The sequence below is a fragment of the Dasypus novemcinctus genome, chromosome 9 (assembly GCF_030445035.2).
Source record: "Dasypus novemcinctus isolate mDasNov1 chromosome 9, mDasNov1.1.hap2, whole genome shotgun sequence".
Classification (NCBI taxonomy): Eukaryota; Metazoa; Chordata; class Mammalia; order Cingulata; family Dasypodidae; genus Dasypus; species Dasypus novemcinctus.
Window position 1 is genome coordinate 130,605,693 of NC_080681.1, and position 24,469 is coordinate 130,630,161.

Genomic DNA, 24,469 nt, shown 5'->3' on the forward strand with positions numbered 1-24,469 from the left:
GTGCGGCTGGCCCCATTGGCGCACCACGATCCGGGCAGGGCTCCTGTCCCCAGGCCTGCTGCAACCGCCCTGCCTGGGGTCTCAGCCTCTGAGCCGCTGGCGGTGCTGTTCCACCCAGGGCTTCCCTGGACGCCCACCCCGCGGCCCTGAGTGCCTCCTGTTTTGGCTCCTTCCCTGCCGGCGGCCAGTGGCAGCCTCAGGCTACCGACTCCACGCCCGGCCAGCCCGGCCAGCGAGGGAGGGGCGGCGGCTTCCCGGCCTGCTCCCCCCGCAGCCCTGCGCCGGCTTAGCGCCGGCTTAGCGGGGGGCTGGTTCTCAGCTTGTTCCTGCCAACTCCCCCCAATTCCCTGCCTTGTTAAAAGGCGCCTCCTCCAGGCTGGCTCCCGGGGCGACAGGGCCCTGCTTCCCGACCGCACTTTCCGCCACTCGGACCTGCGGGGTCTGGCCACTGCGGGGTATGGCCCCGGCGGCCGCCTCCCCCGACTCGGGGCTCCTGGAGGACAGGGTCCCCTGCGCGGGGTTTGCGTGGGCCTCTGGGCACTGAAAGCCCCTCCCGGCGTGGGTTTTACCCCGGCGGGGGGGGCGGGGGGCGGAGGGGCGGGCCCCCACCCCCGGCCGTCCAGCTGAGCGCGGGCGCAGGCTCGAGCCGAGCATCTGGCCGGCTCGGTGGGAAAGCAAAACACAGAAAGCCGCCCCCGGCCCGTGCCAGATGTTTAATGCTGACGGGGTCTCGGGAGAACAATCGCGGGCCCCTCGGCCGCCCCCGCCCGGCCCGGCCCGGCCCGAGCTCGTCCCCCGGGGGCTGAGCAGGAGACGGCGGGTGGGGCGGGGCCACATTAGCATAATATATGCGCGGGGCGTTTAACAGGCAAATATATGCGCATATATCTCCATGGCTGATGAGGTTGGCCAGGCACATTCAAAATGGCGGAGCGAGGAGCGAGCGGCGGCGGCAGCAGCGGGGACAGCCTGGACAAGAGCATCACGCTCCCCCCCGACGAGATCTTCCGCAACCTGGAGAACGCCAAGCGCTTCGCCATAGACATAGGTAGTCGCGGGCCGGACCCCGGGCGCGGGGCGGCTCCGAGCGGCCCAGGGCGCCCGCCTGCCGGACCGGCGAGCCGGGGGCGGCGGGAAGGACGAAGGGCGGGGGCGGGGCGTGCCGGCGCGGGGCCTGACGGGCCTTGTAGTTCGCGGGCTCCCGCGCGGGGCCTGACGGGCCTTGTAGTACGTGGGGCGCCGGCGCACGGTCTCGATGCGGCGGCCGGACTACAACGCCCGACAGGCGCTGCGCGGGGCCGGCGCGGGGCATGCCGGGTCTCGTAGTCCCGGCCCCCCACCCCCACCCCGCCGCCGTGGGCTTCGCCAGCCTGCACGCCCCCGGACGCCGCGGGTATCCGGCCGCGCGCGAGTGATCAGTCCTCGGCCCAGACCCCTTCGGCCGCCCGAGTCTGGGCCGCCGAGCCCCTGGTGCCTCCCGTTATCGCGCCTGGGCGCGCCGCGAAAGAGGGGCCGGCATCCGGCCGGGGCGCAGGCCCGGGCGGTCGGTTCCAGTCTGTCTTGCGTCGCTGGGGGTGATGCCCCCGCCTCTCGGAGGCCGGCGTCAGATTTGTGACGGAGCCCGAGCCGAAACCGGCGGCCCCGGCTCGAGCCGGTCAGCACGGGAGGGCGGCCTCGGGCAGGGCCAGGGGCCGGGGCCGAGCCGGAAGCCCGGGCGGGACCAGCGGGTTCTGCTTTGGGGGCGTCGCCTGGCGGCGCGAGTTGCAACGGCCGTGGACGCGGGACTTCGGGATTTGGTGGCCTCCTCCAGCAGCAGCTCCTTCCGCGAGCGGCCCAGAAGGCCCTGCGCTTCTCCGGGCCGCTGCCAGGCTCTGCCCCAGGCCGAGAGCCCCTGTGCCCTCCCCTCTCCCCACCCCAGCCTTTGGGCATGTCCTCCACTGCTTGTGCTCAGTCACCCCACCGCTCCCCACGCTGGCTTATGTGCTTTGAGTACCGAGTGGGCCCCAGGCCCCTCCTGGGCCCTCTGGACGGCTGGCTGACCCTCACAGCAGCCTTGGAGGCGTTTGCAGCACCCGAATCACAGGCGAGGAGACTTACGGTGCAGGTCGGGAGGTGACTGGCGAGTAAGTACAGAAGTTTCCGGGGGCGCCTCCAGCTGGGGAGGCCCCGTCCAATAGGCCCTTTGGCTTTGCTGACCTCTCCCTGGGCAGGGATCTTGGCTGCAGCCGCCGTTTGTTCATGCTGCTGGTTGCTGTCCCTGACAGCCCACGGGAGCGGCTCAGTGTCCTTGGGGAGCCTCTTCCCCTTTCAGGTGGGGACACCACGCCAGCTGGTTGACTGACTGCTTTAAAAGTATGGCCGGGTGTGGGTCGCGAAACAAACTCTTGGCTTTGCCGTGCTCGCAGGGTGAGGCAGGAAGGCTGCGTCCCAGCCGGCAGCGGGAGGCTCTGCCGGTGGGCAGGGCAGGGGCCGGGCACCGGGGGGTGCCAGGCTCCTGGCCCTCCTTACATTGGAGCCCAAAGAGAAAAGATGGGGCTGGAGCAGGTGGCGGTCCCTGGCGCGCTGGGAGGACACCCATGTGATGTCTTGGTGTGCTGGCCCGGAGGCAGGCGAGGCAGGCTGGGGGTGTAGCTGGCCTCAGGGCGGGCGTGAGGGCCGGAGGGCCTGGTGGCAGTGCCCGCCACGGGGAGAAAGGAACTGAGACGCCTGCATGGCACAGTCCCGTTTCCAGGGACCCCCCGGAAGAAGCCAGCCTGCTTCTGGGTCCTACAGGGACCCACTCTTCTGTTCTTTGGGCCAGTTCTGCTGCAGACTGACCTGGCTCCATTCACCCCCGTTCCTGCCCCCAGGTTCCCCTCGTCCCCTCCAGGCCGGGGAGTGAGGAGACTCGGGGATTCGGTGGCAGAGCTGCTGCCTGCTGGGCGATGGAGTCTGCCCCGCAAACCCCGCGCCACGCGGTGACGTAGGCTAAACGAACGCTCGTTCTGAGGCGGACTTTCCGTGGCCTGGGGTTCTAGTAGTTTCTGACACATCCCTTAAAGCACAGCTGTCCATCTTTGCGTTACCTGTCCTTTGAGAAAGCACTTTATTTGCACGGAGGTGGATCAGGTCACAAGCAATTCCCTGGAAGACTCTGGGCCCGGCCGGGGCGGGCAGGGAGGAGGGCGAAGGGACCGAGCTGCGCCCTGAGCTCACGGCCTGACGCCTGTGGCGTGGCGCTCGGAGAGGAGGCTGCGCTTGGTCCCAGGCAGGGCGCTCGGGTGGCCCTGGCCCTCGGGCCCGGGGGTCCTCCCACGGCCGCCCCCGCCCCACCTGGCGTGCTCGGCACGAAGCCCTCTGGAAGCAGCGCTGGCCCTTCCTTCCCGTACAGGGGGCCTGCCTCGCCCGGGTCTGGCCCCGGGGAAGGGCGACTTTCTGCAGGCTGTCGCCGAGCTGAGCGTTTGGTGGCTCCTCATGTGTCACTTGGGGCCTTGCCCAGGAGCACGCCTCCTGCACGGCCCCGCCGAGGCGCCCGCCCTGGCCCTCCTGGACAGTGGCCGTGGGGCGGTGGCCTGCCGCGGGGAAAGGCCGCTCCAGTTTTGTGGGTGCTGTGGCCTTTGGAAGTCTGTTGAGTGGCTGGCCACGTTTTAGGGGCAGCAGGACTTCTCCGGGACGGTTTTTAGAAAATTGGCCGTTGGGGCAGAGAGCCTGGGGGTCCCCTGTCCAATTTCCTGCGGCTCCTCGTGGGGCCTGTGTTGCCGCCCTGAGCGCGGGCCCCCGGGGCCCAGGGGCAGGGGTGCTGTCCTCGGCGCAGCCCCGCTCTGGGGCGCCTGGGCTAGGACAGAGGGCCGCGCGGTGGCTGTTAGGGAGGGCAGGGACCTCCCCGCCCTTCTGCCTTGGGGTCGTCATCATACTGGAGCTCAGCAACCTGACGACAGCGGGTTTGCCGGAAGCAGGGCTGTCTCTCTCCTCTGGGACGCGCGCCTGCAGGGGACGCTCACGCCACTGGGCTCTGCTAGGCAGGGCACGAGGAGGGCCTGAGGTGGTGAAGGAGAAAGCGCTGGCCGCGGGGTCGCGGCGCGCACAGGCGGCCTTCTGTCGCCGCTGTTTCCCCTGAAGTGTCCCGGGGGGGCCAGCCAGGCCCCTCAGTCCCCGTTGGGACTCCCCGGTGGCCTCTCCCCGCAGGTGGCTCCCTGACCAAGCTGGCCTACTACTCCACGGTGCAGCACAAGGTCGCCCGCGTGCGGTCCTTCGACCACTCGGGAGAGGTGAGCGTCCGGCGCGCCCGCCTGGCAGGAGGAGGGGGCTGGCCAGGGGCGCGAGAGCAGCGGCGCCCCGTTTCTCGGCTCTCGGCCTTGTCGGCCCCTGGCGGGCCTGGGAGTTGCTGGCACCTGTCCCTCCCTGCCTCCCGGCTCGGTCTCGTCCCTCCCAGGCGCCCGCGCCTGGCTCTGCGCCTCGGGAAGGTTCCCTCCCCGCGGGGACCCCCCGAGGGCCGCAGCGTCCAGCCCCCCCTGCCCCCACCTGGCTCCTCGCTCCGCGTCGGCTTGCCTCGGGGTTCATCTGGGAGTCAGCACCGCGGGGGTGTGGCCGGGTTCGCGGGGCCCGCCCAGGACGATTGGCCCGTGGCCTGCGCCTTCCCCCACGGGGTCCCCGGTTTCCTTTCCCAGGACGCCGAGCGGGACCACGAGCCCCCCTACGAGGTCTCGGTGCAGGAGCAGGTCACGGCGCGGCTGCACTTCGTCAAGTTTGAGAACAGCTACATCGAGGCCTGCCTGGACTTCATCAAGGACCACCTGGTCAGCACAGAGACCACAGTCATCCCGGCCACGGGTGGCGGCGCCTACAAGTTCAAGGACCTCATCGAGGAGAAGCTGCGGCTCAAGTGGGTGTGCCCGGAGCAGCGCCCCCAGCCAGGGGTCGGGGACCTTGGGGGCTCTGGAGGCTGAGGGGGCTGGGGGCCTCTGAAGTTGGGCAGTTCTTGGGTCCACCTCTTTTGGCCCTGTGACTGGGAAAGGCCCCAAGACCCCGGCATGGCTTTGGGTGGCAGTGGGGTGGGGGCGGTTGGGCCGGGGCCAGGACTACAGACCAAGCTCAAAGGGGTCCAGACGCCTGGGCGGGGGCCGCCTCGGGCTCACCAGGACGCCTGGCGTCGCCCCGCCGTGGGCACCGAGGCCGGGAGGAGGTGCCAACGACTGGTGCCGGGGTGGAGGGCCACAGCCGAGAGCCGGGGTCTGCTGCACGGGGGCTGAGAAGCCGCGGGCGGCTGTGCCCAGGCAGCGTCCCCCGGGCGCCGCTGCAGCCGCCGCGTGCTGAGAGGCAGGCCGCTCCTCGGCAGGGTCGGCAGGGAGGACGTGATAACCTGCCTCATAAAGGGCTGCAACTTCGTGCTGAAGAACATCCCGCAGGAAGCGTTCGTCTACCAGAAGGACGCCGACCCCGAGTTCCGCTTCCAGACCAACCACCCCGACATCTTCCCGTACCTCCTGGTCAACATCGGCTCTGGCGTCTCCATGGTGAAGGTGAGGCCAGGCCTCGGACTAGCGACCCCCTGGGGAGCGCGCCGCGTGCCGGAGCCACGGTGGGCACGAGGGCCCCGGAACCCCAGGGGCACCCGTGGAGATGAGCGCCATGCCCGCAGAGCTGCGGCCCAGCACCCACGCTCGCTGACCCTGGGGTCAGGCTCCTGCGGCCACCCCAGCACCCTCCAAGCCTGCCCTTCCCGGGGTGCCACGTGGAGGCCTGCTCATGGGGCCACTGCGCCACTGCCGTCCTCGGGGACCTGCCGGGTGCTGGTGAGGACCCGCTGGCTGAGGCGCCCACCCCTGCCGCTTCCCAGGTGGAGAACGAGGACACATTCGAGTGGCTCGGCGGCAGCTCCATTGGGGGCGGCACCTTCTGGGGGCTCGGGGCCCTGCTGACCAAAACCAAGGTACCTCTGCCTGGGGGGTGTGGCAGCCCCCCGCCGGGGCTGCAGGCTCTGCCGAGCAGAGGCGAGGGCCCCTGCGGCCCGGGGTGCTCCACTGCGTGGCTCGCCACCGGCCCGGGCTGGCAGGAAGGCGGCTCATTTCCAGGCCTTTCTTCTGCCTCTTGCCTGGGCTCTGGCCCCGGCGGGGGTGTGAGGACGGGGTCGTGAGCAGCCCGGTGCGTCCCCTGCTGGGCGCTGCGTCCGCCTGCCTCTCCCCGCCTTGGATCCCATGTGCTGAGAGGCCCCGAGTGTCCACTCAGCGGGTGCACGTGGGCCCGGGGCTCTGGGCAGCCCAGCTCCTGGAGCCTCACCTACTGCCGTCTGCTCGTCCACAGAAGTTTGATGAGTTACTGCAGCTGGCCTCCAGGGGCCAGCACGCCAACGTGGACATGCTGGTGCAGGACATCTACGGGGGCGCCCACTGCACCCTCGGCCTGGGCGGCAACCTCATTGCCAGCAGCTTCGGGAAGTCAGCCACGGCTGACAAAGGTACTGCCCAGCACCGGCCCGCCCCCGCCTGCCCCAGCCCTGGGCCGCGGCTCGACGGGCACGGAGGGGCGGTGCTGTGCCTCGCGGGCACCCTTCCCCACGAGCCTCCCGGCTCTTGCCACGCTGCTTTCTCGGAGGAGGCCGACTCGCCGCGTGGACCCTCGTCGCCCCTCCCGCCCCCAAGTGCTCATGGCCCCGCCTTGTGCAGCCGGTACCTTGAGGTCAGGGCTCGGCCGTGCGGCCCTGCTGGCTTACCCGGGGGGGGGGGGGGTGGCAGAGTTAGGAAAGGGCGTTTTTAGGAAAGTTCTTTTTTGCTTGACAACAAAGCTTTTTCCATGCGGGCACAGCCCAGGTCACGTGCTCACATGTCCTCACGCTCACGTCCTCACGTGCGCACACGTGCTCACAGGTCTTCACACACTCAGGTCCTCTCACACTCGTGTCCTCACATGCACACGTCCTCACGCACACACGTGCTAGCATCCTCACGCCCTCGTGCATATGCGTGAACACGTCCTCACGCTCACACACGTCTTCATGTGTGCACGCGCTCACACGTCCTTGCGCTCACACGTCCTTGCGCTCACACGTCCTCACGCGCTCACACGTCCTTGCGCTCACACGTCCTCACGCGCTCACACGTCCTTGCGCTCACACGTCCTCACGCGCTCACACGTCCTTGCGCTCACACGTCCTCGCGCTCACACGTCCTCGCGCACACGCACAGCTGCTCTCCAGCCCAGCCTCCTGTGCACGTGTCCTCTCACCCCCCCCCCCGGCCCACACCTGGCCCGGCGGCCCCGCTGACGCGCCCCGTGCCCCCCAGAGTTCTCCAGGGAGGACGTGGCCAAGAGCCTGCTGCACATGATCAGCAACGACGTCGGGCAGCTCGCCTGCCTGCACGCCCGGCTGCACCGCCTCGACCGCGTCTACTTTGGGGGCTTCTTCATCCGGGGCCACCCCGCCACCATGCGCACCATCACCTACAGCATCAACTTCTTCTCCAAGGTACCGCCGCAGCTCCTCCCCGGCCGCTCGCGCGCCCCCCGGCAGCCGGGGCCGAGCACGGGGCTCGTGCCCACGGGGCCATCGCGAGGGGCGCCCCGGCCGGCCCCGCCTGTCCCCTGCCCGTCCTTCTGGCTGGTTCCGGCACCCTGTGCCTGGGGCCCCGTCCTCCTCTGCGTTTGTGCCTGTGACCAGCGACGCCGTCCACACGCCTCAGACGGGCCCGGGCTTGCAGCATCAGCGCCGACAGCGTGCTACAGACGAGCGTGCAGCACGCCAGAGTGGCACCCGTGCAGGCAGACCCCACTGCCGCCACCTGCATGCCAGGAAGCCCAGAACCGCAGGCGGATGAACTGGGCGGCCCTTCACCTCCCAGAGGCGGTTTCCCGATGGAAACGTCGTGCTTGGGTTTCTTACCGCAGCTTCCCTTCTGAACTTAGACACGGGCCCATTGCCAAGGCCACCCTGGAGCATGGGGTCCACCCATGCTCCCCGATTTGACCAGACCCCCTTGGAGCCATGTCCCCGAGGCAGCTCCATGTGGCATTTGGCCGTGGCAGGGAGAAGTCCAGGCGCTGTTCCTGAGGCACGAGGGCTACCTGGGGGCCATCGGAGCGTTCCTGAGAGGAGCCGAGCAAGACAGTGAGTGGAGCAGTGCCGGGGCGCCTGCGCCCTGCGGAAACGCCATCCTGCACGTCAGGCGAGGCGGGTGGGGAGAGCGAGGCCTCAGGAAGCCGTCCGGGTGGGCCCTGGGCCTCCACCCCCGGCCCCGAGCCTTGCGCCGCGCAGCAGACTTGCTGGCTTTGGCAGCGCGCAGGCCCCTCCTGGCCTTGGAGGGGACGTGCCAGCCCTTGTTGGAGCGGCTCCTTGCTGGCCTGTGGCGTCGTGCCAGGCTGTCGTCATGGCGAGGGCGGGGACCTCCCCGCGCCCAGGCTCCTGCCGCCGCCAGCCGTCCCTAGAGCGCATGCGCCCGCTTGTCTTTCAAGCCTTTCTGAAGGCCTGGCGGCCTTATCACCGCCCCCAAAGCTCAGGGCAAGGGCACCCATAGGGGGTCTGCGTCAACAGGGCGAAACAGACGAGCACTGAGAGGACAGGACAAAGCAAAAGAGCCGAGACGCACCCGAGCCCCAGCTCGCGTGGTGCGGCAGGCCCGCAGGCGGCTTCTTCCCTGGCCCAGTGTGGCCAGGCTGTCCCCGGGCTGAGCAGGGGCCTCCGGGGTTCCCCAGGTGCACTGTGCTGTCCCCAGGTCAACCTGGGCCCCTGGCCTCTCGCCCTGCAGACCCCGACCAGTACAGCTGGGGCGAGAACTACGCGGGCAGCTCTGGCCTGATGAGCCCAGCCCCCGAGCTCAGCCCGGCGCAGAGGGCGAGGAGCGGTACCGTGAGTAGCGGGCTTGGGCTCTCGGGGTCCCGTGGGGCAGCACAGAACTTCGTTGGGCCTCTCCGTGTGCTCCTGAGAAAAGCCCCGCGTCGCTGTGGCCGGGTCCACAGGCGCTTTCCCACGCGCGGCTGTCGCAAGCTGACCGCAGGCTCGAGGCCTGCTTTCCTGCACCCCTTGTTGAGAACTTCCCGACGTTTTCAAACCGTGGAGACCTGCCGCCCACCCCCCCAGGGAGGACCCTGGAGAAGGGGAGGAGGCCGTGGGCGAGGCCACAGCTGCGGCGGGGTAGAGCCTGGAGCCGCAGGCCCCGACCCGGCTGCTCCCGCCACTGCCCGGGGTGTCCTGGCGGCCGTAAAGCACGTTCCTCAGACCGGCCCCCGAGGCGGGGCCACCTCGAGCTAGGGGCCCTGGCCTGTGGGCGCGGATGGCGAGGGACGGCCCCACGTGCGCACATCTGCCCGGCCAGGTGCTGTGGGTGGCCCGTGCCTGCGCAGAGCGGCCTCCCAACTGGGGCCACGGACCCTGGACCACCCTGGTCCCCCTGTGGCAGAAAGTGTCCCTTCCATGGCTTATCACAGAGTGACCAGTGACCTGTCACACATGGCACGTAACCTTTGCATCTCTGTAAGAGAGTCTTAGAAATTATGCACAGGTGTTTAGGAAATTGGACAGTTAAGGAGGCTGGCTGGGGAGCGTGGGTCGGGGACACTCCAGAGAGAATAGCCAAGGGCAGGGTAGGCCACGCCCCTTGGGACAGGCCACGCCCCTCCCAGTGGGCCCCACTCCCACAGGTGTGTCTGGGTGGCTCCTTACAGGGTCAGGGGCCCAGGAAGGGGTTCCCTCTTCGGGCTCTGCTCGGTGCCCTGGGTGGGAATAAAAGCTAAGCCAGCAGGACGAGCTGCCATCGTGCTGAGGGAAGTGCCCGTGCGGCACTGCCACCATCGGCCACATGGTGCATAAGGTGGAACTGTCTCGAGTGAGCGTCAAGCAGGATGTGGGTTTTAGAAGCTCAGTCTGGGGCAGCAGACAACTGCTGTGCTTTAGAGAGAGGAAGAGAGCATGAAGGGCGCGTGTGGCAGGGCGGGTGCCTGCCTGCCGGGGGCATGGGCTCTGCCGGCGTGTGGACGTGGCAGAACCGAGGGCTGAGAGTCGGGGCAGTTAGTGGAGCCACAGGCAGGGCCCTGCGCTGGGCAGTGTTGGGGCAGAGGCAGGACGAGCGAGTCCAGGAAGTGCTCTGGCCTTGCAGCCTGGGGGCAGTCCTGGGGCTGGGCGGCAGGTCGCAGCGGTTTGGCCAGGGCGGTGGCAGAGGAAGTGGGGCCTGTGGGCAGACCAGCTCGCCAGGCCAGGCCACGGGGCCCAGGCTTTTGGCTGTGGCGCCTGGGCAGGTAGGAGGAAGAGCAGGCTCGGGAAGGGGGTGGCGGCCTGTTGACGGCCGCGGCTCCAAGCGCTGCCGCCCTCGTGGAGAAGAGCTGACTTGGGAACTTGCGGAAGGTTCTGGGCTCTCCAGTGCAGTGCACTGGCCCCTGCAGCTGCCTCTCTCCGCGTGCCCAGTTTGACCTGCTGGAGATGGACCGGCTGGAGCGGCCGCTGGTGAACCTGCCCCTCCTGCTGGACCCGGCCTCCTACGTCCCCGACACCGTGGACCTGACGGACGACGCCATGGCCCGCAAGTACTGGCTGACCTGCTTTGAGGAGGCGCTGGACGGGGTGAGGCTCGAGGGGCGGCTGCTGGGGACGGGGCACGTCAGGTACCCGGGAGCCCGCCCTCTGCTCACTGTTCTGTGAGTCACCTTCTCGGCAGTGTTGCCAGGCGCCAGGCATTGCTTCGGGTCCCCGCGGGGAGGGCAGAGGGGACGAGCGTGCCCGTGAGAGCGGCCACTCCTGTTTCTTGGGGGAGAGTAGGACCCTGAGGGGTTGTCGGGCCCGTGGCTGAGGACGGGGTGTGAGTACGGCGCGTCATCTACAAGTTCCCCAAATAACCAGCTCGTGCCCTGTCTCCAGAGCAAGAGGCGTGGTGGACGCCTCCATGAGCTCGGCGGAGGGCAGCGGAGGGCGGGGGCGCTCGGGGCCTGGGCTCTGGGACGGGGCGTGGCCGTGAAGGGCCCCCCGCAGCCCCCGGAGAGGCCCCGGAGGCAGCTCCTCGGTGTCCCAAGGGTGCACGGCCCGTGCTGTGGACTGGGACTGCACCTCATGAAAGCGCGAGGGCCGGGTCCCTCGCAGTAGCTGCAGTGACAAGTGCGGGGGTCGGAGGCCGCAGCGGCTCCTCCCGGCTGTGTCCTCGGGGTGGCAGGTGCCAGCCTTGCCTGCTCGGAGGAGTCCGGGACGGCCCGGGACCACCCGTCCTCGCCCAGGAACGCAGGAGGCTGGTGGCGAGAGGCAAACAAGGGTCTGTGCCTTGGGCTGCGCAGTGTGTGAGTTAGGGCCAGCGGTCACCGCCCATCCCTAGCTGCAGGCTGCCCGGGAGAACCGTGCCGAGGCCAGAGCGCCCCAGGGTCGAGGCAGGCCGAGGGCCACTGCCTCCCGTTCCGGAGAAGCTGCCCGTGCCGGGGCTGGCCTGGCCCCACCGGAGACCCTGTAGAGGCAGCGCGGGGCCGTCAGCTGACACCCACCCTGACGCAGCGCGCGCCTGCTCTGACTTCCTGCCCTCGCAGGTTGTGAAGCGCGCCGTGGCGAGCCAGCCGGAGGCTGTCGACGCAGCCGAGCGGGCCGAGAAGTTCCGCCAGAAGTACTGGAGCAAGCTGCAGACGCTGCGGCAGCAGCCCTTGTGAGTGCCGCGCCCCCTCCCGGCGGCCCTCCCCACGGCGCCCCCTCCCCACGGCGCCCCCTCCCCACGGCGCCCCCTCCCCACGGCGCCCCCTCCCGGCGCCCCTCCCCACGGCGCCCCTCCCCACGGCGCCCCCTCCCCACGGCGCCCCCTCCCCACGGCGCCCCTCCCCACGGCGCCCCCTCCCCACGGCGCCCCTCCCCACGGCGCCCCCTCCCCACGGCACCCCCTCCCCACGGCACCCCCTCCCCACGGCGCCCCCGCGTCACCGGAACCCAGGCCGGCACGGAGGAGGAGCATGTTCGCCACGCGGGGTGTGTGGGCCCCAGGCCGTGCCCCGGCCCTGCTGCGCTCCCTGCGGGCGGCCCTCCGCCCCTGACCGCGCCTTCCGCCCTCAGCGCCTACGGGACCCTGACGGTGCGCAGCCTGCTGGACACCAGGGAGCACTGTCTGAACGAGTTCAGCTTCCCAGACCCCTACTCTAAGGTAAGCCCAGGGGAGCAGGTGGAGCACGGCGGTCTGAGCACCTGCTTCCCACGTGCGAGGGTCCAGGTTCAATCCTTAGTACCTCCTTGAGAGGGAAAAAAAAACAGGCAGAGCGGGTGTGGGTCAGTTGAGCTCCTGCCTCCCACACGGGAGGTCCTGGGTTTGGATCCCAGTGCTGCTTGAAAAAACAAAGAGAAGCAGAACAAACGAAAAAACCAACTCAGGGAAGCCGATGTGGCTCAGTGGTTGAGTGCCGGCTTCCCACATACGAGGTCCTCGGTTCCATCTTTGGTCTCCGATACTAAAAAAAATGAAAAATATATAAACAAGTCTGCTCTGCCAGGTGGGCTTGCGTGCACGAGTGGTGCGCTGGCAAGGGCAGCGCGAGGTGCGGGCGGCTAGCGGCCAAGCTCAGCTCTGCTGCCCGCAGCCATGGAGCAGGCCACCTCAGTCGGCAGCGCCTGCCCCAGGCCCCACGGGGTGCTGCGCGGGGGCCAGTTAGGGTGGGGGGTGCAGGAGGGGCCCGGCAAGAGGCAGGGCCTGCGCGGAGCCAGGGGAGCAGGGCAGTTTGCACGAGGAGCCCCTGGCATCTCCGAGTGTCTGTGGAGCAGGCAGAGGGGAGGGGGCCGCATGCGCGGGGCCCTCAGGCCCTCCGCGGCTCCTTCCGGAAGCTGCCCGAGCCTCCTGCGGGCGGGGTGGGGAGACGGCGGGCAGGGGTGGGCTGGGGCCGGGGGAAAGGGGTCTGGGGGCCTGGCCGGGCGGGGGCGGTGAGGGCGTCGTCGCGTCGCCCAGCGCCCGCCTCTCCCCGCAGGTCAAGCAGAAGGAGAACGGCGTGGCGCTCAAGTGCTTCCCAAGCGTGCTGCGCGGCCTGGACGCGCTGTGCTGGGAGGACCGGCAGCTGGCCCTGGTGCAGGGGCTCCTGGCGGGCAACGTCTTCGACTGGGGCGCGAGAGCCGTGTCCGAGTGGGTGTCCAGGGCCCGGCCTTCCCTGTGTCCTTGTAGCCGTTTGCGTGTCGCAGGGTTCTCGGCCCGTTGCGGGCCCTGGCGTGGAGTGTCCAGGTGGCTGCCGCGTGGCCAGCCCCGCCCCGTGGGCCACTTAGCTGTGAGCAGGGCAGGAGGGGCAGGGCAGCCAGCCACCTGCGCCCACCCCTCGGGTCCCCGAGCGGGCGTGCGGCGGCCCGTGGGGGCAGGTTTGAACCTGAGGCCCGAGGTTTTTGGCAGCAAAAACCCAAGATCACGCTTGCCGTACCCGGTAGAAACCAAAGGCTCTTTAATGTTCTCTGGCGGAGCACAGGCCTTTACCCACAGTGCCCCCGAGTTGCCCAGGGAAGGGGTCCCTTGTTTTGGGGGCCAGGCCTGGGGGTGTCTCGAGGTGAATCTTGGGGGCTGGGCACAGAGCTGGCCCCCTGGTGAGGTCTGAGGCCACACGGGCTGCCCTGTCCCAGAAGCAGCGGGCCGGGCCTCCCGCAAGCGGGCCCACCGGGCGGTGCGCTGCCGCAGGTTCGCGTCGCTCGCGCCCTCCCTGCCGCGTCAGGCCGCGCCGTCCACACATCCGTCCGTCTGTCCCGTGGTCGGTGGTGTCCAGCTCTCATGGGTGCGCTGCCCCGTGGAGGTCGCGCTGTGTGTCCAGGGTCACCACCCCGCCTTTGGAAGGCCCCCAAGCCGCCTCGAGTGGGCGCCGCAGCCCAGCGGAGGGTCCCTCAGAGCCCAGGCTGCGCCCCCCGAGCTTCCTGCGGAGCGCGTCGCGGGCATGTCCGCCAGCCTTGCCGGGCGCCTTGTCGGGGGCTCCTGCGAGAGGCGGCGGTGGCGGCAGGAGCCTCTGCTCGTTCCTTTGACTCCTCCCTCCTCCGCACAGCGTGCTGGAATCGGATCCCCAGTTCGGCTTCGAGGAAGCTAAGAGGAAACTGCAAGGTAGGCCCGCGGCGGGCATCTGCGGGGCGGGTGCAGGCGCCGCGCAGCCAGGGCGCAGGGGCCTGCGGGCCTGTGCTCTGAGCGCGGGGCGGTGAGACAAGAAGCACGGCCACGTGCCCCCACCCACTGCTCTGCTCACTGGTGCCCTCCACCCCTCACAGCGCGCCCCTGGCTCGTCGACTCCTACGGCGAGTGGCTGCAGCGGCTGAAGGTACGTGGGAGCCCAAACGGGCCGCGGGGGCAGCGGGAGGCAGCCCCTCCCCGAGCGGCGGGCAGGCCCCGGCCCCATAGAGGTCAGGCGCTGGGTCCCCGGGCCCAGGCGGACGCCGTCGGGCTGGCGGTCCCCGGGGCGGGCTGGCAGGCGCGTGGGGCCGAGACGCTTGGACTCGCCCGTCCCCAACTGAGCATCCTGGTTTTGTCTTTCAGGGGCCCCCTCATAAATGTGCCTTAATTTTCGCAGATAACAGTGGAATAGACCTCATTTTGGGAGTCTTCCCCTTTGTCAGGGAGCTACTCTTTAGAGGGACCGAGGTGAGTGGCCAGGGGCGTGTGCGGTGGGAGCCCCCGGGGCTCGCGGGGTCGGCGCAGGTAGGTGAGGGGAGGAGCGAGGGGGCGGCCGGCAGCCGAGGGGGTGGCCTGGCCCTCCGGGCCCCGGAGTCGGCAGCCCCAGCCTCGCCCCAGCACCCCAGCACCCCCGCGCCCATCAGGGCTGCAGGCGGAGTTGAGCCCCCGTGTCAGGACAAGTGTCTGCAGTCAGGGCGAGGCCCTCGGGGGCACTCCCTCCTGGCGTGGCAGGGATCCCCCGGGGCAGGGTCCGCCAGGCGGGGTCTGGGCTCCCGACAGGCTGGCAGGGCCAGTGCTGGCCCCCCGCGGAGCCGCCGCGGTCTCTCTGGGTGGGCGCGGGCGTCCCCCGGCGCCTGACGAGCCCGGCCTTCCCGCGCAGGTGATCCTGGCCTGCAATTCGGGGCCCGCCCTCAACGACGTGACCCACAGCGAGTCCCTCCTCGTGGCCGAGCGGATCGCGGGCATGGACCCCCTGATCCAGTGAGCGTGGGGAGGGGGGGTGGGTGGGGGGCGGCTCCGAGCTGGGCTGCGGCCCCGCCCCGTGAGCTCTGCCCTCCTTTGCCCCCAGCTCCGCACTGCGCGAAGGGCGGCTGCTGCTGGTGCCGACGGGCTCCAGCTCCCCGTGCCTGGACCTCAGGTGACCGTGGGGTGACGCGGGCAGGGGCGCCCCCGCTGCTTCCCTCCGGCCCCTCGCCGCCCCGCCTCACGGCCCCCTCCCTCCCACAGCCGCCTGGACCGGGGGCTGGCCGTGCTGGTGCGGGAGCGCGGGGTGGACCTGGTGGTCATCGAGGGCATGGGCCGCGCCGTCCACACCAACTACCACGCCGCGCTGCGCTGCGAGAGCCTCAAGCTCGCCGTCATCAAGAACCCCTGGCTGGCCGACCGGCTCGGCGGCCAGCTCTTCAGCGTCATCTTCAAGTACGAGGTCCCGGCCGAGTGACGGCACCACTGGCCCTGCGCAGCCCCGTCTGGGCACCCACTGCGCCCCCCGCACCTCGGCCGCCGCGACCCCAGGCCCCCCAGCCACGGGCCCCACGTGCTGCCTGGTCAGAGGTCCTGCTCAGCAAGGCCCTGCTTGAGTGCGTGTGCTTCCACCGCGGGACGCCTGCGTTGGCGCGCGTCTGACTGTTAACTGGCCTGTACATACATGTGTATACGTGTGTATACGTGAGCACGCACACACGGGCCCGGACGAATGCCGGCGGGCTTGGGGCTCACAGCAAATAGAGTTTTTTAAAGCCATGCTGGTGCAGCCTCACGTTCGCTGTTGGGTGGACAGGGCTGTAGCGTGCCCGGGGCTCTGCTGACCCTTCTCTGTGGAAGGTCTTTCTCACAGAGGTCTCCACCGCTGAGCACGCGGGCCCCCTGGACCCGGGACCGTGCGGGGCTGCGCTGCGGCTCCTCCCCTGGGGTGGCGGTGGCCCCGGGGTCTCGGGGTGCAGTGCCGGCTCCGCTCCGCGGCTCGGCTGCGGGTGCTCACCCGGCCCTGACCCCGCCTCGTCCTCTGGCGGCAGCGGCGGCTCCTGGCTGGAGCGCCATCGAGGGCGCATTGTGGGCCCCATGCCCCGGCCCGCCAGTGTTTGTCACTGTCGCCTCCAAGCCACCCTGAAGTGGGCAGCGGGGAGCGCCCCAGCCCCCGGCTCGGGGTGCCAGCATCCCCCAGCTGCAGAGGCCAGACTCCGCAAACACGTTGGCGGGTAGTGGCCGGGGCGGCGTCCCTGGCTGTGGTCTCAGGTGGGAAGGCCACTGGGTGCGGTGTTAGGAGGCTCCTCGTCTCCCCCGGGGCAGGAGCCCGGGAACTGGCACCCGCCTCTCCAGCAGCGGGACTGCTCTGCCCGCCGTTGCTGCCGGGAGACTCCCAGGCACTGCCCTCCCTCCTGCGGGGGCCAAGGCGGGGGCCTCAGTCTCCCGATGGCTTTGCGCAGGGGTCTAGGCCTCTCTGCAGTGGTCCCGATGCAGCAGGGGCAGGGCCTGAGCACCGAGAGCCCAGGCTGTGGGACCCCCACCCCCGCCTCCCGAGCACTGGGCCCCTGGGTGCCAGCTGTGGCCGGTCCTCACAGATCCGCCATGGCTGGGGCGGGGCAGGGTTCGCATGGACTCCGTTCCCAGGTGGAGGAGGAGCGGCAGCGCTTATTGGAGCGGGGCTCGGGTGTCCAGGGTACACGGGGTTGGGGCACAGGGCCGCATCCCAGGACGCGGTGGGGTGCGCGCACGCGCTGGGCCACAGCTTGAGACCCGGGGAACGGCAGAGGGATGCCCGGCCCACGCGAGGCCGTCTAAGACGCGGCGAACGCCCGGCCCGCACACCGGGGGCCCGGTCCAGGGCCAGCACCCCTGGAGGGAGGACCACGCCGTGCTCCCAGGGCCACTGTCAGAGCCGCAGCAGGAGGAGCCTGTCGGCACCGGCCGCTTCTGCGCCTCCCTCGCAGCCCACAGAGCAGGCGCCCTCGGGGGTGCCCCGCTCCTCCTCGGGGGGCCCCCGCATGCCCAGGGCCTGCCACGGCCGCTGCCGCTCCTGGGCCTGGCGGGCGCGGCTGGCGATGGCGCGCACGCGGCTCTGGCTGCGGGAGGAGGAGCGCCGCAGGGCGCCAGGTGCCGCCCCCGCCGGGCCCAGGCAGGTGGGCGACGTGATGTCCCCCGCCCTCTGGAAGCCCGTGAGCCGGCGCAGCTGCTCCGTCAGTGCGTCCCACCGTGGCGCGCCCGGGCCAAGGCCGGGCGCGCGGCTCTCCAGGCCGGGGCCGAAGTTGGCGGCGGTCAGGTCCCCCAGGCTCTTGGATTTGGCGGCCACGGGGCAGTCGGGGAGGCCCCCCAGGGAGAGGCGGCCCCAGGACGGCCGCGGGGCCCGGAGCCAGGGCTGGTCAGGCATCGAGGGCAGCCGGCCCGCGGCCCGCAGGTTGGGGTTGGACTTGCTCTTGGGCACAGGGCGCAGGTCCAGGTGGGCGGCCGAGCAAGGCCGAGGGGCTGGGTGTCCGGCCGGGGCCCCTGCAAGGCTGTCGCGGCTGCGGCCCAGGCCCAGGCCGGGCAGGGAGAGGTCGATGACAGTGTCACTGGACGACACGCTGGAGGACGAGGACACGCTGTTGTGGCTGCTTGGCTTGAGCTGCTGCCACAGCCGGTCGCTGCCTGTGGCATCCGAGCGCACGGCGGGGGCTGGGGCGGGGGCGGCTGGAGGCAGCCGCCCACCCCGGGGCTCCGGGGTTCCCCTGCCCTCGCGCCGGACCTCGCGGACTGGAGCCGAGGCTCCCTCGCCGCCCGGCGGGCTGTCGGCCATCCCTGCGCACGCCTCCCCAGGGGTCTGCCCGCTGCGCGCCTGCTGCCTGCTGGCAGGGGGCGCCCCGCGGTCCCCGCATACACCGGTCCTGTGCTGAGGGGGCGTGGGGACTTCCAGGGTGGTCCCTGGGGGGCTCGCCCGGCAGGCGCTGGGGACGGCCGGCAGTGGGGGTCCCGGGGCCGGCTCCTCGGCAATGGTCTCCAGGCTGCGGGTGGAGAAGGGGCGGGCGTCTGGGTGGGAGAGGGAGCATGTCAGGGCGGCCCTGGCCTCAGGACCCTGGGCCAGGCCCCGCCGACCCCCACGGCTCGGGCTCGTGCACGCCCCTGCCGCCTGCTCGCCGGGGCCTGCCCTCTGCTTGCTGTCCGGGAGCAGATGGCCGGTGCCTCGAGCCACCGTCCAGGCGGGGACCCCGGGGCTGGGGCGAGCTCAGGGCGCACAGCAGGGCCAGCCCCGTACCTGGCGCTCAGCTGCCGTCAGTTCCTAACTACGGAGGCAGCGGAGGGTGCATGGGACAGAAAGGAGAAAAGGGTCAGTGCGGGGGGGGGGGGGGGCGGGCAGCACGTCGGGCTGAGACAGGCGGACTGCAGGGGCAGGGGGGCAGGGGGAGCAGGCGCGGCCTCGGCTGGGGGGGCGCTCGGGCTGCGCCCAGGAGTGGGCTTTGGCTGCGCTCGGTGCGGGGCTCCTGGACACATCGGCCTCCCCGGGAGGGACTGTGGCTGGTGCCTGAGAGCCAGGGGCCCCAGCGGCCAGGGGAGCAGGGTTGGGGGACAAGAAGGCCAGGGCAGGGTGGGTGCTGGGAGCTGTCTGCAGGCCTGGGAAAGGGGTCAGGGGTGGCAGAGGGGCAGAGCACCCTGCAGACCCCGCCCAGGAGGGCCCTGCTAGCCCGAGTGTCCCCCAGTGTCACCGACCGAGCCGGACGCACTCGGCGGCCACCCCGAGGCCCAGACTGATGGCCAGCGGCGGCTCCAGGCAAGATGGGCTGTCCCTTCGTGAGCACAGCGCCTGGCCCTTCAGAGGACACGGGGGTCTCAGAGGCCGGGTGCCAGGTCCCAGCCCCACAAAAGGACCCCAGCCCTCACAGCTAAGTTACGGGGGCCGACGGGGGGCTGCTGGGGGGACTGTCAGGGCCAGACAGGACAAGCTGGCAGAGCCAAATCAAACACAGACGTGACGAAGCGCACGATGGCGACGGCTCCACAAGGCAGCGGCAGCGGGCAGCGCCAAGCTCAGGCCATGCCAGGGGCAGACGGGCCGGCGACGCCGGTGGGCGGGGGCGGGCCTTACCGGAGGAGAGCCCGGGGGCTTCACTCCTCGTGTCCTCCAGCTTGTGAACGAGCGAGGCGTCCATCTCCCTCTGCAGGACCCCTGGGGGCCTGCGGGGGGCGGCCTCGGGGCTGCCCCGGCCATCGGGGCTGCTGGAGCCGGACGACGCGGAGCTGCTGCCGCGCCGCCTGCCACCCTGGCCCCGCTGCTGCCGGGGCCTGCTGCCCCGGGGGGCCCCCAGCGAGTCCGCCCGGGCCCGGGGCTGCTGGCTGATGGCCGCGGGCGGGCCCGGGCTGGGCGGCCGCCCCCGGTGCAGGCCCTCGGGGTCCACGCCGGCGCAGGAGCCCGCCACGCACTTCATGCACGTGGCAGCCACCCCGGCAGGCCCGGGGCCGGCGGGGGCCCGTGGGGGCGCTCCCTGGGCCGGGCTGCGCGCCACCGCCAGTGCCGGCGCCTTACCTCGGGGGCTGCCTCCGCCGCCGCCGGGGCCCTCCTGGGGTGGGGCTGCCGGGCCGGGGCCCACGGCCACCGCATGGTGGGCCGCCCCCTGGACGCCCGCGTCCTGCGAGCCGGGCAGCTCGGGGCAGCCCGGCTTCCGGGTCTTGCTGGGGGCGCTGGCGGTGCGCCGCAGGAGGCGCTGGCTAACGGAGGGCCGGGCGGGGGGGCCGCCCAGCAGCAGGACTGTCCAGCGAGCCGGGCTTGGGGCCGCGCAGGAACAGGCCTTTTAGGCCCAGGGTCTGCTTGACCTGCAAGAGGAAGAGGCAGCATGGCGGGCGGCGGCGGCGTGGCCCAGCCCGAGGCCCGGCCCGCCGGGGAGGGGGCTGTGGGCCAGCGGGCGGGGGGGGGGGGGGGCCGAACTCAGTTCTCCCAGGCAGAGCCCCGGCGCCCGTGCCCTCCACACCCTGCCCCCAGCCTCGAGGGTCCTGCAGGGCGACCAGTCGGACTCTGGGCACAGCAGGTGCCAGCCCCGGCTCCCGGTCAGCCCAGGTGCCCCTTCCCTGGGGCAGCACCGCTCCCTTGGGGGCTGCCTCCTCCGGGAAGCCTTCCTGCATTCCTCCCAGCAGCCTTTTGCAGCCTCCCCTGGCTCTCTGCAGAGACCCTCTCGGGCCAGCACTGGCAGAGCCCTGGGGGGTCAAGCTCCTGCAGTCCCAGGCACCAGTGCCAGGCCCTGGCCTGCCTTCCTGGGCAGCAAGACAGGCGAGGTCCCTGGACAGCTGGAGAGGCCCGGAAGCTGCGGCTCCTGCTGCTGTGCCAGGCTCGCCCGCGCCCCTACAGAAATCGCCGCCCCGAGACCCCAACAGCCCCCCAATGGCCGTGCTGGTATGCGGAGCGGCCCTTTCAGGGGAGAGGAGCCCAGCGGCCAGCACTTGAATCGGCTGCCCAATTCAAGACGCCGCGCGCACTGCGGTTTGCTCGGGGAGGGGGCTGGAAAGCCGTTTAGGAGGAGATCCAGGGTCGGCCCCCAGCTCTGGTCCTTGGGAGGGGCCCAGCCCAAGCTCGGGTGGGGTGGGGGATCGGCAGAGTGGAGAGGGGAAGGAAAGGCGGAGTCAGGGAGGGAGAGGGGGAGGCTGGGGGGGACAAGAAAGGGGTACAGAGGGGGGGAAGGGGCAGAAGGGGAGGAAAAGGCAGAAGAGGGGAAGGAGTTACCCAAAGTGGGGGTAGAGAGAGGGAGAACACGGGGGGCACAGGGAGGAAGAGGGGCTTACAGAGAAAGTGACGCGGGGGTGTGGGTGGGACTGAGTGGGGGAGGGGCGCGGGCGGGCACCGGAGACCCTGGATCTGCTTCCTAAATGCTGCTCAGGCTGCGGATGGCCCCGGACCCCAGGCCCCGGGGGTGAGCCATGTCACATGAGCTGACAGCTTCCGAAATGCTCCCAGGAGCCACAGATGCTAACGGGGGGGCCATGTTGGCATGCGGGCGGGGGCGGGCGGCCGCCCCGGGTACCTGCGCGGCTCCTAACGAGGCCGAGCTCCTAGGGGTGGAGATGGACTAGAGAAGCCCACTGCAAGACCAAAGAGAGGCAGGCAGGTGAGGGCACCGGCGGCGAGTGCGGGGCGCGGTGCACGCACAGCCGGGCCGCCGGCACCTTTGCCCCCAGAGCGGGCAGGAGAGGGGGTTAGTGCCCATGTGCGCCCACATGCCACGCCCAGCAGGCCCCCGAGGCTCGCCTGGCCTGGCCTCGGCCGTGCCCCTGCGCTTTGGACAAGGCAACCCCGATACCAGCCCCGTGGAGGCTGCGCTGTCCGTCTGCCTGCCCTGGGCAGGGGCTTGTGTGCTGGGAGGAGCGTGGCAAACCGTGCACAGGACACTTGGGAGGAGGGGACAGAGAACCAGGCGGGGAGGGGGGGCTGGGGGCTGGGCGCTCTGACCCGGGGAGGGGGCCACAGGGGAGGGCACTGCCAGAGCTGGTGACGCCCTGGGCACAGGGGTGGCAAAGCTGCCTGGGGCCGCCTCCAGGGCAGGGGCACCTCAGTGGGCCCTGGGTCGGAGGTCCAGCTGGAGGTCCAGCTGGCAGGTATGGGCGCATCCTCCCACCCCAGCCCCGCTGGGTGGGCCGCGCTGGGGCAGGGCTGGGGATGGCCTCCAGGTGCCCAGGCGGCACTCACCTTACCGCTGATGTCACTGAGAGCCACGTGGACGAAGATGGAGGCCTCCTCCATGCCCTCCAGGTACACGTGCCGGTAGCCTGCGGCAGCCGGGGGTCACTGGCCGCGCCCGCCCCAGCCGGCCCTGAGGATGACCCGAGAGCCAAGCCCCACCCGCCAGCCTGCCCTGGGCCCTGCGCTGGCCGCCCGCCCACCTGGCATGAGGCTGCTGAAGGCCAGCGTCCTCTGGCCAATGAAGTCCCTCCCGATGGGGTCGTGGTCCCACACCAGGAAGCGGATCAGCGCCACCTCGGGCATGTGCACCACGAACACCAGCGTCTCCTCCCACATGGGGTTGAAGCCTGAGGGCCCAGGGAGGCGTCACCTCGGGCCGGGGCCGGGCCAGCGGGCAGCGGCATGGGAAGACACACGCAGCCAGCTCCGGAGCCACAGCGGGACCTTCGGGGCACAGGCGCCTCTGCCCTCCCCTGCTCCCTGCCCTCCCCGTCCCACCCATCCTAGCCCCGCCCCAACCCCAGCCTAGCCCCACCCACCAGGGCTAGGCCCGCCCCTGCCCACCCCAGCCCCGCCCATACCACCCCACCTGGCCTAGCCCAGCCCCGTCCCACCCATCATAGCCCCGCCCCTGCCCCGTCCTAGCTCCACCCACACTGCCCGGCCTAGCCCCGCCCTGCCTGACCTAGCCCCGCCCCATTCACCCCACCTCTCCTCACCTGTCCTAGCCCCACCACCCCACCTGCCCTGGCCCGGCCCCGCCCCGCCCTCACCGTTGTCGTCCACCACCCGCGTCTGCTCCTTGTTGCAGTCCACTGGGAGCCCGATCACCTCCACCTCCACAAAAGGGTCGATAATCTGGGGACGAGGGCAGTGCAGGTGGCACTCGGGGTCCGGGGTGCAGTCCCCGCCCGGGGCCGCTCCCTGGCCGCCGGCCACCCTCCTACCTCGCCCCGGTCCCCCAGCACCGAGTCGCGTGGCTTGGGGAGCTGCTGGCCGCTGATGACCCGGAGCACCAGCTGCTTCCTGAGCTGCCCGGGCAGGGGGTCCTCCGAGTTGGGGTTGAAGACGCCTGGGGGAGGGGCCTGAGTGGGGCTCGGCCTGCACCCAGCTCCCGTCACCTGCCAGGTGGGCACTCGGGCCGGCCGCGGCCGCCTCCCGGTTACAGGCAGGGGTCCGGGTGAGGCCAGGGCAACGTCCCATGGGGGGTGCGTGCGTGGGCAGGTGGCTGAGCCCGGGTGCCTGACGTGGGCCCCTGCCCCTGGAGGTGCACAGAGCGGGCACAGCAACTCGTATGGGGCCACGCCTCCTCGGGTGGGGGCCGGGCCCGGGACGCATGGCGGGGTGGGGTGTGGTGGGTGTCCCGAGACCCTGCAGCCCAGGGTGGGTGGCGCCGGCTCCCCAGCACACATCCTGCCTGCGCCTGACCTGTGACCCTGGGACCAGGGCTCCCTAACTCCCCACCTCCAAATCCCCGGTGGCCTCCGCCCCGCGCCCCCTGCCGCGCCGCTGCCTCACCCTGGCACATGCTCGGCGGCTTCAGCACGTAGCCGCAGTTGCCGTTGGCACTGAACTTGGCCCGGTTGAGCTGCAGCACGCGCCCCTCGGTCTGGTAGTTCAGGGCGACTGTTGGGAGGAGGCGGCGCTGGGCACTGGGCACCGGGCGGCCGCGGGCGCTGCCCCACTCGCCAGCCCCCTGCCAGGCCCCCTGGGTCAGGCTCGACATCCACCTCCCCCGAGCCGGGGCCCCTGCGGCCTGGACCGGCCCGCGCCCCGCGCCCACCCCACACCCGCCCCACGGCCGGGGGGCACTGGCAGGCGGCGCAGGTCCCCTTCACAGCGGGTGCTGCCCTCACGCGCCCTCCCGGCACCCACCCATCTGGCAGCCAGCGTTCCAGAAGGGCTGCGGGTTGTAGTTGCTGGAGTCCACGCGGTAGGAGGAGGGGTAGATGCGCGAGAGCTGGCGCTGGTTGAAGCGCAGGTACCCCGCCGCCTTCTGCTGCAGGATCTGCTGCGCCCGCGTCTCGCTGAAGGACGACACCTGCCAGCTGCACGCCGCTGTGCGCGGCGCCACCGGGCCTCAGAGGCTGGGGGCCCCGACGGGCGACCCACCCCGTGCCCCAGCCCGTGCCCGCCGGCCCCGCGCCCCCGCCCGCCGGCCCCAGCCTCGCCCCTGCCCCGTGCCCGCCGGCCCCGCGCCCCCGCCCGCCGGCCCCAGCCTCGCCCCTGCCCCGTGCCCGCCGGCCCCGCGCCCCCGCCCGCCGGCCCCAGCCTCGCCCCTGCCCCGTGCCGGCTGGCCCCAGCCCCTGCACGACCACCCAGACGCCCGCTGCCACTCACCCTCCGTCTCCACGTCGTGGGTGCCCACCGACTTGGTGTACTTTACCAGGTCCGACAGGGCCCGCGACAGCTTCATGGTTTTTTTCTGGAGCGTCACCCTGCAGGGTGGGGGCGGCAGTGAGGAGCCCGAGGTCGGCACCCTCGCCCCTCGGCCGAGTCGGGCCCGGGCCGGGCAGCCAGATTCAGCAATTGCTCTGCACGTGCTCGTCCACTCAGCATGGCAAGTTCTTGAACACTGAGAGTCCTGGGCTGGGAGGCCAGGGGAGACAGGAAGTGGTGGGGAGACCCGGAGCTCAGTGCAGGCTGTGCAAGCGTGAGGTGCTGACGAGCCACACAGGTGGAGGAGTGGGAGCACAGGTGGGTAGGTGGGAGCATCAGGGAGGGGTGGGAGCACCGGAGAGGGGCGGGAGCTCGGGGAGGGATGGGAGCACTGGGTAGGGCTGGGAGCATG

At 71.3% G+C, this 24,469-nt stretch overlaps 2 protein-coding genes across 2 annotated transcripts in view; one reads left to right on the forward strand and one right to left on the reverse strand.

Annotated features, from left to right (window-relative positions):
- Positions 1 to 904: 904 nt before the first annotated feature.
- PANK4 (pantothenate kinase 4 (inactive)) lies at positions 905 to 15,785 on the forward strand. The gene is made up of 19 exons (XM_058304609.1): positions 905 to 1,048; positions 4,165 to 4,247; positions 4,647 to 4,861; positions 5,315 to 5,498; positions 5,816 to 5,908; positions 6,280 to 6,433; positions 7,260 to 7,441; positions 7,999 to 8,080; positions 8,718 to 8,818; positions 10,370 to 10,525; positions 11,470 to 11,582; positions 11,981 to 12,068; positions 12,880 to 13,031; positions 13,924 to 13,979; positions 14,141 to 14,190; positions 14,406 to 14,510; positions 14,923 to 15,023; positions 15,112 to 15,180; positions 15,270 to 15,785. The coding sequence occupies exons 1-19, from the start codon at positions 925 to 927 to the stop codon at positions 15,481 to 15,483; spliced, it is 2,322 nt and encodes a 773-aa protein (XP_058160592.1). The 5' UTR covers positions 905 to 924; the 3' UTR covers positions 15,484 to 15,785.
- The window catches only part of PLCH2 (phospholipase C eta 2), a 30,696-nt gene continuing 19,541 nt past the window's right edge, over positions 13,315 to 24,469 (reverse strand). Inside the window, 10 exon segments of the mRNA XM_058304610.1 lie at positions 13,315 to 18,044; positions 19,537 to 19,741; positions 19,743 to 19,823; positions 21,685 to 21,764; positions 21,879 to 22,025; positions 22,452 to 22,536; positions 22,626 to 22,750; positions 23,197 to 23,304; positions 23,554 to 23,736; positions 24,019 to 24,116. Coding sequence (XP_058160593.1) covers positions 16,915 to 18,044; positions 19,537 to 19,741; positions 19,743 to 19,823; positions 21,685 to 21,764; positions 21,879 to 22,025; positions 22,452 to 22,536; positions 22,626 to 22,750; positions 23,197 to 23,304; positions 23,554 to 23,736; positions 24,019 to 24,116 — 2,242 coding nt within the window. The 3' untranslated portion in view covers positions 13,315 to 16,914.